General features: G+C 38.9%; 1 protein-coding gene across 2 annotated transcripts in view; it reads left to right on the top strand.

Moving 5' to 3' along the window:
• The window catches only part of LOC146816634 (cytochrome P450 2K1-like), a 303,227-nt gene extending 291,044 nt beyond the window's left edge, over positions 1–12,183 (top strand). For both annotated transcript variants that reach the window (XM_085610516.1, XM_085610515.1), the window contains exon 9: positions 11,567–12,183. In XM_085610516.1, coding sequence (XP_085466642.1) covers positions 11,567–11,748 — 182 coding nt within the window. In that variant the 3' untranslated portion in view covers positions 11,749–12,183. The remainder of the gene's footprint in view (positions 1–11,566) is intronic.
• Positions 12,184–12,943: the final 760 nt, after the last annotated feature.

Genomic DNA, 12,943 nt, shown 5'->3' with positions numbered 1-12,943 from the left:
TCAAAACTGTGTCTGAGCTCTAAGAAGGTTTAAATGCATTCATTTTCTCAGGGCACTGTGTCCGTCACATCATTGTGAGTCAGTCACTTTAGAGACATTCCAATCATGGAAAAGGTTGGAATCCACTAATGACAGAAGCCAATCATTCCCAAAAATAATTTCGTTGCAATTTGTGGGTTCATTCTCAAAATTGTAGATTCAATCTTTGAACACCGTTCTTACTTCCTTTTCAATTTAATCTCCCCCCAAAAAAGACAGGGCGAGGTTACTGACACCTTCCCAGTCGAGAGTGGCGTTCGACAGGGATGTGTGTTGGCTCCCACTCTGTTCTCGTTGTACATCAACGGGGTGGTAGAGCACCTCTCCAGAACGCCATCTGATGCCCCCACCCTGGCGGGAACTCGTGTCCCAGTCCTCATGTTTGCGGACGATACACTGATTATCTCCAGGACCCCGAGCGGGCTACAAAAGGCTGTGAACGCTTTTAGCAATTTTTGTACTCAGAGAGGACTTCAGATTAACACCTCAAAAACTAAGTTTCTGTCACTTAATCAGCATAAGTCCTTTAAGGGAAGGATACTATTAAATAACGTGCCTTTGGAACAGGTGGATGTTTTTACGTATTTAGGCATTTCCCTCCAAAAGGATATGGGCTGGAAAAATCATCTGAACCTTACAGTGCTTAAACATCATCAGCATATAGGTGCTCTGCTGATGAAACATAAAACGTCGCTTACTAAACCTGTAACCCCGGCCTTAGAAATTTATAACATCAAAGTGGTGAGCTCAGCTCTATATGGATCTGAGCTATGGGGATTTAGCGACTTAAGACGCTTAGCCCTGGCAGAGAATAAGTTTCTTCGCTGCCTGGTCGGGGTTCCTCAAAGCACACCGATGACCCCACTTCGTTTCGATCTAGGCAGGAAGAAAATTGAGGATATTGCAAAGTTAAGTCCACTCTTATACTGGAGGCGACTATGGTCCACTCCGGAGCTCTCACATTTTGTACAGGGTTTAAAAGATGTGATTGCTCTGGATCGCTTCAATAAAATAGGCTGGCTCAAAGAGATTAGAACCACACTTGTCAATTTGGACTTGTTGTGTCTCTGGGATTCTCCAGAGTCCTCTGCCTTCCCTACCAAGGTGGAATTAAAGCAAAAATATTGGTAAATGTTATATTTGTCATCACTTAATGTGATCACAGCCACTAGTTTGTCAGGCCAATCATGGAAAAGGTTGGAATCCACTAATGACAGAAGCCAATCATTCCCAAAAATAATTTCTTTGCAATTGGTGGGTTCATTCTCAAAATTGTAGATTCAATCTTTGAACACCGTTCTTACTTCCTTTTCAATTTAATCTCCCCCCAAAAAAGACTTGATTTGGACAATATAGCAACTTGGCAGGGGACACTTCAAGCCCATTTCAGCCAAATGATTTAATGGAGCAATTATATCAAGTCTACCGCCCTCTCTCATTTCAGTGCTATCGTCAGGTCAATATATTGTACTAGCACTGAATCACAGGGCACATTTTTACTTTCCAAATTTGTCTTTAGTATATGAGAAAAGGTTGATGGACTCTCTGTACAACCTTGTGGAATTCTACACCAAATGGAGTTTGTATATTGGAATCTGGATGCAGAAAGATATTGACTATTCTCCAGAAGAGGAATTGAGAATAATACTTGACCATGGGTCAACTTGAAATTACTATATTAATAATTTTGTGCGTCTTGAACTGTGTGCGACTCTCTGTTTGTGTTTTTTATTCCCATGATTGGATAGTTATGTGGATTCTCTAGTGCCTCTTTTAACATGCCCTGTGCAATCATCTTGTCATTGGCATGTGGAATCTCCTCCTCTCTTTTGTGAGAAAGTCTGTATTGAAGAGTACGGGGAAAGACTGGCTCTGCACTTTTAATAATTTCTTGCAAAATCCCAACTCTCATTGTTCACAGTATGCTTTAAATCTGGAGGCAGGTTTTCCAAAGTGACCAATTAAAACATTTGAATCTTTCACTGTTCGTGATTTATTTTGAAATGTAAGTCCTCATCTTGTGTTTGAATACCAACGCTATCTGGTGTGCTATAGATAACACAGTTTAGTTTGCACAAGATATCATGGCCCACCAAATCAACCAGACTTGCTAAATGATTATTTATAGTTGAACCAATTTTCACCAGAACATTAGCTGACAACTTATTAGCCACTTGTTTATTTGAATAGCATACAACTTAGATTTCTTTTATGGAGAGGATTTATTTTCCTGTGTTGATAAAAAATTATACTGGATGGTCATTCACTTATTTTGCACATTCTGGTGCATGACTAAGACAAAAGGCATATTCCCTATGATTTGCCTTGGATTCGGCATGTTCTCCAAAGAAGCTGATTGGGCTGGGACCATTGACCGTGTCTTTCGATTCTGTGCCGCAAAATTGCACACTCTTGCGTCATTCATTAGCACCATGCATTCCAACACCAGCACCAAATCCAAGTGCCTGAAAACCCCTTTGACTAGCCTTCTGAAATAAATTTGTTGGAGCCACTATCAACTTTGTCGCCATTTTCTTTTTAGCATTGAAACAGTCACCATATTACTTAGCATGGGCAAGGATTTCGTCTAATAATTTTGCTTCCCAACACATCACACTTTGCTGAATATAAACACTACTCTCCAGATGCAATCCCAACTCAAATGCAGAGACAATCCCAATCTGCATCAATCTCTCATAATATGCATGTACTAACTCATCTGATTTTTGTGCGGCCCTTATACTTTTTGACAAATCGACTTGTTTCTGGGGAGCCTTTGTTTTAAAATTTTCAATAACGTTTCTCATAGTGATTGGGGAGGGCGTATTAAAAGAAGCATCTCTCTGCAGTTGTTTGTCTGGCCACTTAACTATGATTTTGCACTCTGCCCACAAACCTCTGGGTATAACAATTAAAATGAAAGCATCCTAATGTGCCAAAAGCACCTTTGAAATAGTCACAATTCATTTTATCTTTGTATATCACTTCTCATTCCCTCTCTGACCTTCGGGAAATTCTTTGCAAATGTATAAGGATCACTTCTTGACCAAGATACATGCACATATGCTCCTCTTTGTATTTCTCTCAATGGAAACTCCTTTCAAACAATCAATTTCCATTCACAATCACTCATACTCAATTTTTTCTTAATTTTACTCTTTTTTGACTCTTTCTTATTAGGAACTTCTTTCCATTCTTCTCTATACCTTGTCATAGATTCTAATTCTTTAATCTTTTCCAAAAACCCTCTAAGAGTTTTTCATAAGATTTTAAGATCTTCTTTCTGTAATTCACCTTCTGCGGATTTCATTCTGAATGTTTCACAAATTCTCTTTTTTTGTTTGAATCCACAACTAATTCTTTAGCCAGTTGCTCAAGCTTCCTAAATGACTTATGCATACAGTTTCATGTCTCTCTGCCCAAAAATGCCGAATTCATTTTTATTATATGTCGAAATTTTGCCGCTGTAGATTCATGTTTTTACCTTCATTTCTAAACCTCCATTAGGTTTGAAAGTTTTCCATCTACACCACTTTCATATCACTTTGTGAAGGTAAACTAGCCTCCCCCTCATCTCTCCTCACACTCGACTCTGCTGCTCCTATCTCTTCCACCTGCATTTGCACCTGCACCTCATTATTCCCAAGTGGTCTCACTTTATTCAACAAATTGTCCATAAATTCATTCTCTCAAAAAGTGTCGCTCCCGTTCTTTTTTATTGCAATCTTTTTCTCATTTTTGTTTTTATTTTTTTATCATATACTGTTTTCTTTTTGTCCGATTCAGTGTAGGAAAAGCACCTCCAGCTTCCAACACTTCCTGACGCCATGCCATCTTTCATTAGTGCAATCTCATATCCAGCCAATTGTTGATGGCCTTACCAATTTGCCATTTTAACATTGTCTTTGGTGCTTTCTCATTTGACACATAGTCTCACTTTAAAGGCTTTAAACTGTGCCGGTCTGGGCCTGCGGTTTAATTACAAACATAACACACCTCAGATTCTCAATCTTTTTTACTTTGTACCATCTATAGGCCAATTTTTTTTTTTTGTCAGCTGCAGTAATTCTTTTCTATTACTTAAGCCACAGGCACGTGTGAATGTCTGCGTTATGGAGTATCTCTTGGGCTGGGATTCCAATCAGGGGGTGGAATCTTTCTCTCAACGGTATAAATCAAAGACATATTAAAAAATGCACCCACTCAACCTGGCTTCACAATACACATAATACTAATACAGCCAATCATAATACAATTTCAAAACAAGACCTGAAACACAAATTTTTGATATTAAAAACCATTACAAATAAAACCTTGGTCTGCCTCCCAGGATACGGCACAAAACATCTAACTCACCAAAGAAAGAGCATAGCACCAAGGTGCTTCCAATCACCCCAAGATGGGCTCTCGACCAGCACTAACCTGCCATTAGAGTCAGCAGGTCTATCTTCATGCACAGAATAAACATCACTACCCAGGATTAGTTCTCATACACAATTCGACTATTAAGGATTTCCTTTTTTTATTCAGCAGACAAGATTATAATAATATACGGAGATCTTAGATTTTTATAATTCTGCAACCCTAGTACATGAATCCAAAAACCTAAGTGCATAAATTACATAGCATCACAATAACCCTTAATCAATAGTACAATTTGAAAAGCTTTAGCAATTTGTGCAACAGATTACAATGCAATGAGGTTTTCAACATATGCGACAAAACACTATTGACATAACACGCTGTGTGGCACTCACAAAACCAATGATTTCACTCCAAGCAAGACAAGAAATGTTGTGTGCAATACAACTTGTCACTGAAGGCTCTATTAATACTCAAGTAATGCAGCTTCAACACCACCAACATGTAGACCGGCAATACATGAAATAATAATAATTCTAGGATTCTCTAAGTTCTGATGTTTTTGGGTTCCAAAATGTCCACTAATTACGTGAATTGATTATTCAAACTATGCAAATTAATTGGCACATGAACTCACTGCCTTCTTCACCAAAATTCTTATTCTAACTTATTCTTATGTTTACCTATTCTTATTCTATCTTGTCCACCGTTCACCACCAAAATTCTCTCTTTCACTTTTAACTAACAAATTAAATGGGTTGAGATGCAGGATCCAGGCAATGTGTGTCTCAAAAGATAGCGGCCCTATACCAATAAGATAAAGGCAGCCCTACACCAATGAGATAACTTTCACAGCACAAAATTCCAATTCAAAACCGTAAATTTTTATTCAAATTGAAGACTCATTCCAGAAGTAAAAAAGTAGTTAGTCAAATTCAAATCAGCACCAATAACGCATCAGATAATGCCAGTTGTGAAAGTTAACAACATAATGTCAATATCCAAAGCAGGTAAATAGCCAGAACCAGAGTATAGTTCAACAATCGGACTAACAAAAATCTGCTCGATTTCAAAGTCAAGAAAAGTCTAAATATAAATCAAATGGGCAGAATAACGCATAGTCTGCATGGTCTCAAAAGCAAGAAAAGTCATTGTATAAATCAGCGAGCAGAATAACATAGAGGTTGCTCGGTTCATAAGGCAAAAAAAAGTATAATACACACATAAAAAGGCACCTTTTATAGGTTACTGACAGTGAAAGGCACATTTTCAACATGGTGAAATCTTCCATTCGAGGGCTGTACTATGTAACTTACACACAAACCAATAGTAAAAAAAGCAAATGTGAAACAGCAAATAGGAAACATTCAAGTACACTACTTTCATGCATAATTATAATACGGTGTGCATAGGAACTGAAAAGAAAGATCATGTGACGTTTGTGCAACAAGTAAAAACAATACTCAGTGCAACTTCTTAGAGTAGACCCAGGCAATAAGCCTTGAATATGCTGCAGAAGCATTAAGGGCAAGGCTTCCTTCTTGAGGAACACAAATTACTACAGTTCTTCTCAGCTAATAAACATCAAACACAGAACAGAATCACGCAAATAGGAAACATGTAATTCACGTAATTTTAAAAGCCACATTTTCTCTGACCCTATAAAACGAATGTCACTGCAGTCTGACCTTTGCCTAGTCATGTCAATTGATGCCTGGTATTCCAGGTAAACACGTTTAAATCAAGCACTATTTTCCTATTTATTAAAAATGTGCTGACATCTGTGAGGCTTGGCAATTCATATTCGACTCTGCCCAAGGTTGGATCTTCCCTTAGTCTGCCTTTTACACAAGGTGCAGTGTCAGCTTCCCATTTTCTTTCCTATGGCTACCCTAGTTGTAGAAGAGCAGATTGTAGTCTACAAGCATTGAACATTAGCTTCTGCGACTACTGTGGACTTTCTGGGAACTACATGCTGAGGGCCATTTTCTCATCTGGGACTCTTTCTTTTGGTGTTAAGGTCCTTGGGTTCTCATTAAAAAAACATTACTCTTATATCCAGTCATATTTGAAAAAATAATATTTGAAAGGTTTTATAAAGCGCTAACATGACCCATCCAGTTATCTGAGCGCTGTACACAAAGCATACAATATGAACAGGAAAAGAAGCAAATTCAACATGTAAGCAGTCAGTTAAATAGTAGCGTGAGAGAGAACACTCCAGGAAATAGGAGGCACAAAGCAGTGCAAATGCATCACTGAACGATCAAAGAATACTGTAGAACTGAATTAGAAGTTAGTTCGGATGGTTTCAGGTCTATCTTTGCAAGTAGCTATTCAGAAACGAACCTTTGACTTATGTTTTTTTAATGTGGCAATCGAAGGGTTTGATAAAGGACATGTCATTTGTATCCCAAAGCATTTACACTGTAGAAAGCGAAGTAGATAGTCAACATGGATCTGAAGGCATTATACAAGAGATGTCCTGTATAAATAAAACACTCAAGAGAAATCCCTAGTTTCTTGTAGCTGTCCAAGCAGAGGGCACTCACAATTTTAACAAAGATTTGCCTCCTTGCAGCAGCACATGATTCCCTAGCCATATTTTTTCTATATCTGCTTAATTCCTTGAATTCACACTCATCTTCAGTGTAGAATGCCATATAGCATGTGAACGTGGCATAGTAAAGGTTTGGTTTACTACATACCTGGCGATTCGTCACCTGTCTGTTGTGGTGTCTTTTGGCATGTAATATTCTTCATCGAGAAATACACCGCAGAGCCTGTTTCTGAAAAAGTAGAATGTGCCTATACTTATTATCGAACAACTTTGTGGCATTGACATACCGCTTGTTGCCGACCCATTATTACACTATACCCCCGAAATGAATGTCTTCTTAGATTTGATAGCCCTGGTCAAACCACACAGCCATTCCTTTTTCTTTGGTAGTTTTACCACATATTGACTTTTCTGATTGGCTGATTGGCAGACACATGGAACACTCACTGTGCAATGACACCCCTTTGGCCCATTTTAACCAATCTGTTCTAAAGCTCTGCTGTATGGCTGTCTTCATGCCCTTATGATGATCCTAAACGAGGTTTCGAACTCTTGAATTGACACTTTCTAAAATCATAACTTCTATAACAATAGTCAGAGGGTTGAGGGCTTGTAATGTCATACTATTTCAGACCCTGAAATGGCTCCAATATTCAAAAGAGGCTCCCATACCAATGTTATAGATTATGTTACCCTAGATTTGGGATTATGGTCACTCTTAGCAAATATGAAAGGGGAGTTGCAAACTGATAGCGACCATAACTCACTTTACCTATTGTTAACTGGAGAATCCTTGAAAAGGATAAATAGCACAAGCTATACATTTGCACAAGAAACAATTTTAGTTAACAATGATCGCTATGTCAGTTGGCCAAATCTTTTATCGAACAAACAAATATATTTGCAAATATACGAGCTGTTCTTGGTCTTCCTATTGAAGTATATAGGGATAAGGGATGTGGATATTCCTATATTAAATATACATCATTCAATTTTCGGTGAGATGTATAAGATTTTTTATGAAGAGGTGGCCCATATAAAACAGACTTAGGCTAAAGAAGACAAGTGGTTTAATCACGAATGTAAACAGACCAAGAAACGTCTGAGAACCGCCATTATAGGAGGCAATAGGATAACAATTGTTGAAGCCAGGCACGACTATAAAACAACTATGAGTATCGCTAGGAAAACTGGGAGGACAAAACCTGGCTTGACAAGTTAGCTGCTTCCAAAGCGAATGATCCTAGGTCTTTCTGGTGAGCAGTAGCGCAGGTCAATTTGGAAACAACGAAAACCTACCATTACCATATATTCAACCGGACAGATGGGTTAATTTCTCAGAACTGTACGCTGCAAAAGAACTTAATGACCCACTAACAAGTGCCAATCAGGCCACAGTTACTGATCTTCCATCTCTAGCTTGCCCAGGATTAGCAAATCCAGTTTTCTTCAGCTATGAGGACACAGCCCGAGCATTTGACCTTTTAAAACCAGCCAAGGCACCAGGACCCAATACATTTCCAGGGGACTTATATAAGATAGAGCCTCTAGTTTGGACTTCGTATATAAACGTATTGTCAAATGCAATAGTGGCGGGGTGAGATACCAGAATCATGGAGAGGAGTCACAATTATTTGTATTTACAAGAGGGTGATTCATGTATGCCCTCAAATTATAGGCCGATTAGTTTGATTGACAACCTGCAAAGGTCTTTGCAGACAAGTGCTGGATAGATTGTTAGATTGGACTGACTAACAATATCATGACTCCTCCTCCAGGCTGGATTCCGCCCAAAGACCAGTACTTGCGACCAAATGTTTAGACTTGCTACGCTAAATTGGAAATGTATATGTCACAATACTTAAACAAAAGCTATATGTGTATTTTGTGGATCCTAGTGCTGCCTCCAATCTCATTCTAGGAAACAAATTGTGGCTGGTTTTGTCACTTATGGGGGTCTCTAGCAATCTTATTCAGCCTATGACCAGACTCCATACTAAGAACTTTGCTCAAGTCCGATTAGGCAGCCAGGGTGAATCAACCGAACGCCTCTCTGTTGAACATGGTGTTCGCCAGGGTTGCATTCTTGCTGCTACATCATTCACCTTATATATGAATGATGTAGTGGATGTGTTCCTAAACTGTAAAAATGATCCCCCTGCCCAGGGTAAGAGGAAGGCTCCTATTCTCTTATTCGTGGATGACTCTCTACTGATCTCCAAAACCCAGATGGGGCTTCAAATCCTAATTGATAAGTTCCCTAGGGTTTTACAAGTTAAGGGGCCTAGAGCTCAACAAAATGAAATATATGGTGTTTAGCACAGGCCTGGTCAAAACCTCTGTCATTCATGCTTGTGGAGACGCACTATAGAGGTTGCACAGTTTCGATTATCTTGAGGTTAAGTTAATGGAGAGCTTCAAATGGTCAGGGCAAACTACTTGGAATGCCATGTTAATAGAACAGAGATCCAATGTTATTAATAGATTCCATAAGCAAACAAGTTCAGACATTGTTTCACCAGCCCTAGAGGTCTATCACGCAAAAGCACAGGGCACTGTGCTTTATGGTGCCGAGATCTGGGGCTATGCAGATGTCCATCCATTATCTATTGCTGAAAATAAATTAGCAAGAAAGCTAATTTCAAAATAGCACCACTCTAATTTCACTATATTTTTTAATTGGGATTGAATAGAATGAATGATCGGGCAGCACTTAAACCCCTAATGTACTGGGTGATTGCATGAGGATGCGCCCAAAGTTTTACTTAATATAATGGGAGCAAAGGCAGTTCCTTGGCCCAAATTTGTTTCAAATTGGTTCAAGAGGCTGGGTCTTAACAGGTTATGGGATGCGCCAAATGCTATATCTCGAGCTGACATCACTAACCTGAACATTTGCCACTGGGCACATATACATGAGTGTTACAATAAAAAATATGATCAAATGGATCGCTGACTAATATGTACCTTGATTTTAAATTGGTCCTGTGTTTTGACATATTTTAAACTCAATATCTTTGCCCCTAGCCAAAAGCCTGTATGTCTGTTTTTGTTAAGGTATTCTCCCATTGGGATCCTTTACTGATAAATGGAATAAGGATCTCGCTACAAGCCGTTGTCCTGTTAGGACAGCGAGACGCATATACTGTTTTTCTGCCTAGAATATCTTGAGTCTCGCCGTAAATGGATTCGCCCAATATGTTGGTCTTTGGGCTTGACGAGATATCTAGAAGCGCATAGGATCCAAAAAGTTACCCATCTCCTGGTATTGTTTTTGCTGTCAGCAAATTCTTACAGGCTGTTTCGTGAAGGAGCAGCAACATTTTCAAATAAATAGTAAGCTGATATATGTTCTGTACCAACTATATATATAACGTTTGGACTACACATTAATGCACAATTATAATGTTTTTTATATTCCCTGAGGTTATAATCTTTTGATTAACTGCTTATTTGTACTCAGTTTTAAGCTGTTTGTGGATTGATTGATTACTCATAGGAATGAAATATGTATTTATTGAGATGTTATATTTGCACAGACAGGGAAAAAGATTTAAGCCGATTTGGGCATGTGCATTTTATCTACTTATTTATTGAGAAGTATTTTATTGTATTACTGTATGTACACGTTGATGGTTCATGGTAAACAAAATAAAGTATTCTACTACTGTTGCCTGCTGGCTGATTATCAGGCACATGGGATCCCCCTTTGACCCATTTTAATCTTTGTGCGTTTCGGCGAAGAAGAACAATGGATTGCCCAAGGATCTAGGGCCTTATTTACAAGAAGGTGCCGCAGCGCGGCACCGCAAACCCTTTGGCTGCGCCATGCTGTGGCACTTTAAAAGCACAGGAATGCGTAATATTTACAATATTATGACACATCCCTGTGCTTTCCGCAGCGCTGGTGCACAATCGGCTCCCATGCACCACGCAGGAACCCTTGTGCCATGGTGCAAGGATGCCTGTGTTGCTGGAAGATTGTTTTTGTTCAGGAAGGGGCACCTTCCTGCACACAAACAATTGGAAATATTTTTTTTTTCAACTGCTATGTGTGCTGCTTAATGCAGCAAACATAGAAGCTGAAAAACGTCATTTTTTCCAATGATTGTTTATGTGCAGGAAAAGACACAAGAGGTGATTTCCACTTTCGATGTGTGCTGCAGAATGCAGCATGCATAGAAAGAGGAAAAAATTAGGAGAAATGCAAAAATGTCTCCTCTTTGCGCCTCGCTGCAGCTCCCCTGGGGTGGCATAGCATTCTGACGCATTTCCAGGTTTACAAATGCTTGTAAATCTGGAAATGCGGCAGAATACATGGGTATTGCGTGGGAACACCCACAGCAACACCCATGTCACGCCCTTTTCACACAAAGTGTTGCATGAGAATGGGCCATATTTACAAGGACACAAAAAGCCACGCCGGGTGGCATTACGTGTCCTTGTAAATATGGATTAGCAGGTTGCGCCGCTGGTACGTCAGAAATAGGGATGCTCCGGTGGCACAAGGGGCTTGTAAATAAGCCCCCTAGTTTGATGCTTTGTAGCTACATTTCTGGGTTTTTTTTGTGTTCTTCTTGGATTTACTTAATGTGCTTGTTTCAGGTCGGCGGATCTGTGCCGGTGAGACTCTTGCTAGGATGGAGCTCTTCCTCTTCTTCACAAGCCTGCTGCAGAGGTTCACCTTCCGCCTTCCTCCTGGGGTAACGGATGTGGATGTTACTCCTGCAGAAGGCTTCACCCTAATGCCGATGCCTCACAAGATATGCGCTGTGGCACGCTCATGAGCATCACATACCTATCAGCAGAGAGGAGCAACGTCAAAATTATTAGTTTGGACGGTAGTTTGTAGACTACCACGTGATTGGTTTGTAACACCAACATTTCAACCAATTTATGCTCATATTTTTGTGATTAAGTTTACAAAAAGTCTCTCACAGTTATATAATATACAATAATAACACTTTTATTTTTTTATATTTTACACAAATCCTTTTTCGCTTCCAATTTGTTGTGATTAGAATTAGTGTAACATTCCCGAACCTATTGCAGATAAGTAGCAATACAGCGTTTTATTATTTTGTATCGTCATATTGAAACTGATATTATGGGGTACATAAGAGTTTGTGTTGTCTTTGACTTACAATCACAAATTATGTTGTACTTTTGTGAGAACATATTTAATTTAGCTAGTTCATAAAAAATAAAGCACAAAGTTTACAAACCCCAAAAAGCTGCATTCAGTATGACCTTCGTATGTTAAAGTTGAGTCTAATATATTTTTTTCATATATCATTCATTCAAAAATACACAAACATTGTAAAGCATTTCATGACTACCAAACTAAAAAGCCATTCAAATTTCTAATCTTGTATGTCAACTCCATCCACAAATATATATATTTTTTTTAACGTAAGTGTTTAAGGATATTCTGGCACATGCATCAAGGAAGACTTTTGCGGTTCCTTAATTGCGATTATTTAGGAATTGCAATTAACCAATCACAAAAGCCTATGCATGTAGGAATCGCTATAAAAATAGCGATTCCTAAACATTCCTTAATTGTGACTCGCAAATTGCGAGTCGCAATTAAGGAATGGCCTTTCATTCATTCCTATGGGCCTACCGACGCATAGGAATGAATGAAAATTGCATTCGCAATTTGCAAGTACCCATTAGGTACTCGCAAATTGCACATGCATTTTCAAGGGTGCAAGGGTGTCAAAAGGACACCCTGTTACACCCCTGAAATTGTAATGTGCACCCATGTTGCTCACACACATGCCCCATGGCCATGTGTGATTGTAACATGTAACTTGCAAAAATGCACTTTAGTTTTTGCAAATTACTGACCTGTTTTAATTTTCGGTAATTTGCGACCCCTATTAGCGAAATTGCTATTTAAAATTGCTTCTAGCATTGCATTTAAGAAATCGAAAATTGCAAATCCTTAAATGCAATCACAATTTCCAATTTTTGCAA

Source organism: Triturus cristatus, chromosome 6 (genome assembly GCF_964204655.1).
Source record: "Triturus cristatus chromosome 6, aTriCri1.1, whole genome shotgun sequence".
Lineage (NCBI taxonomy): Eukaryota > Metazoa > Chordata > Amphibia > Caudata > Salamandridae > Triturus > Triturus cristatus.
The sequence above is the reverse complement of the archived record's forward strand: the minus strand, read 5'-3'. Positions and strand labels throughout refer to the sequence as shown.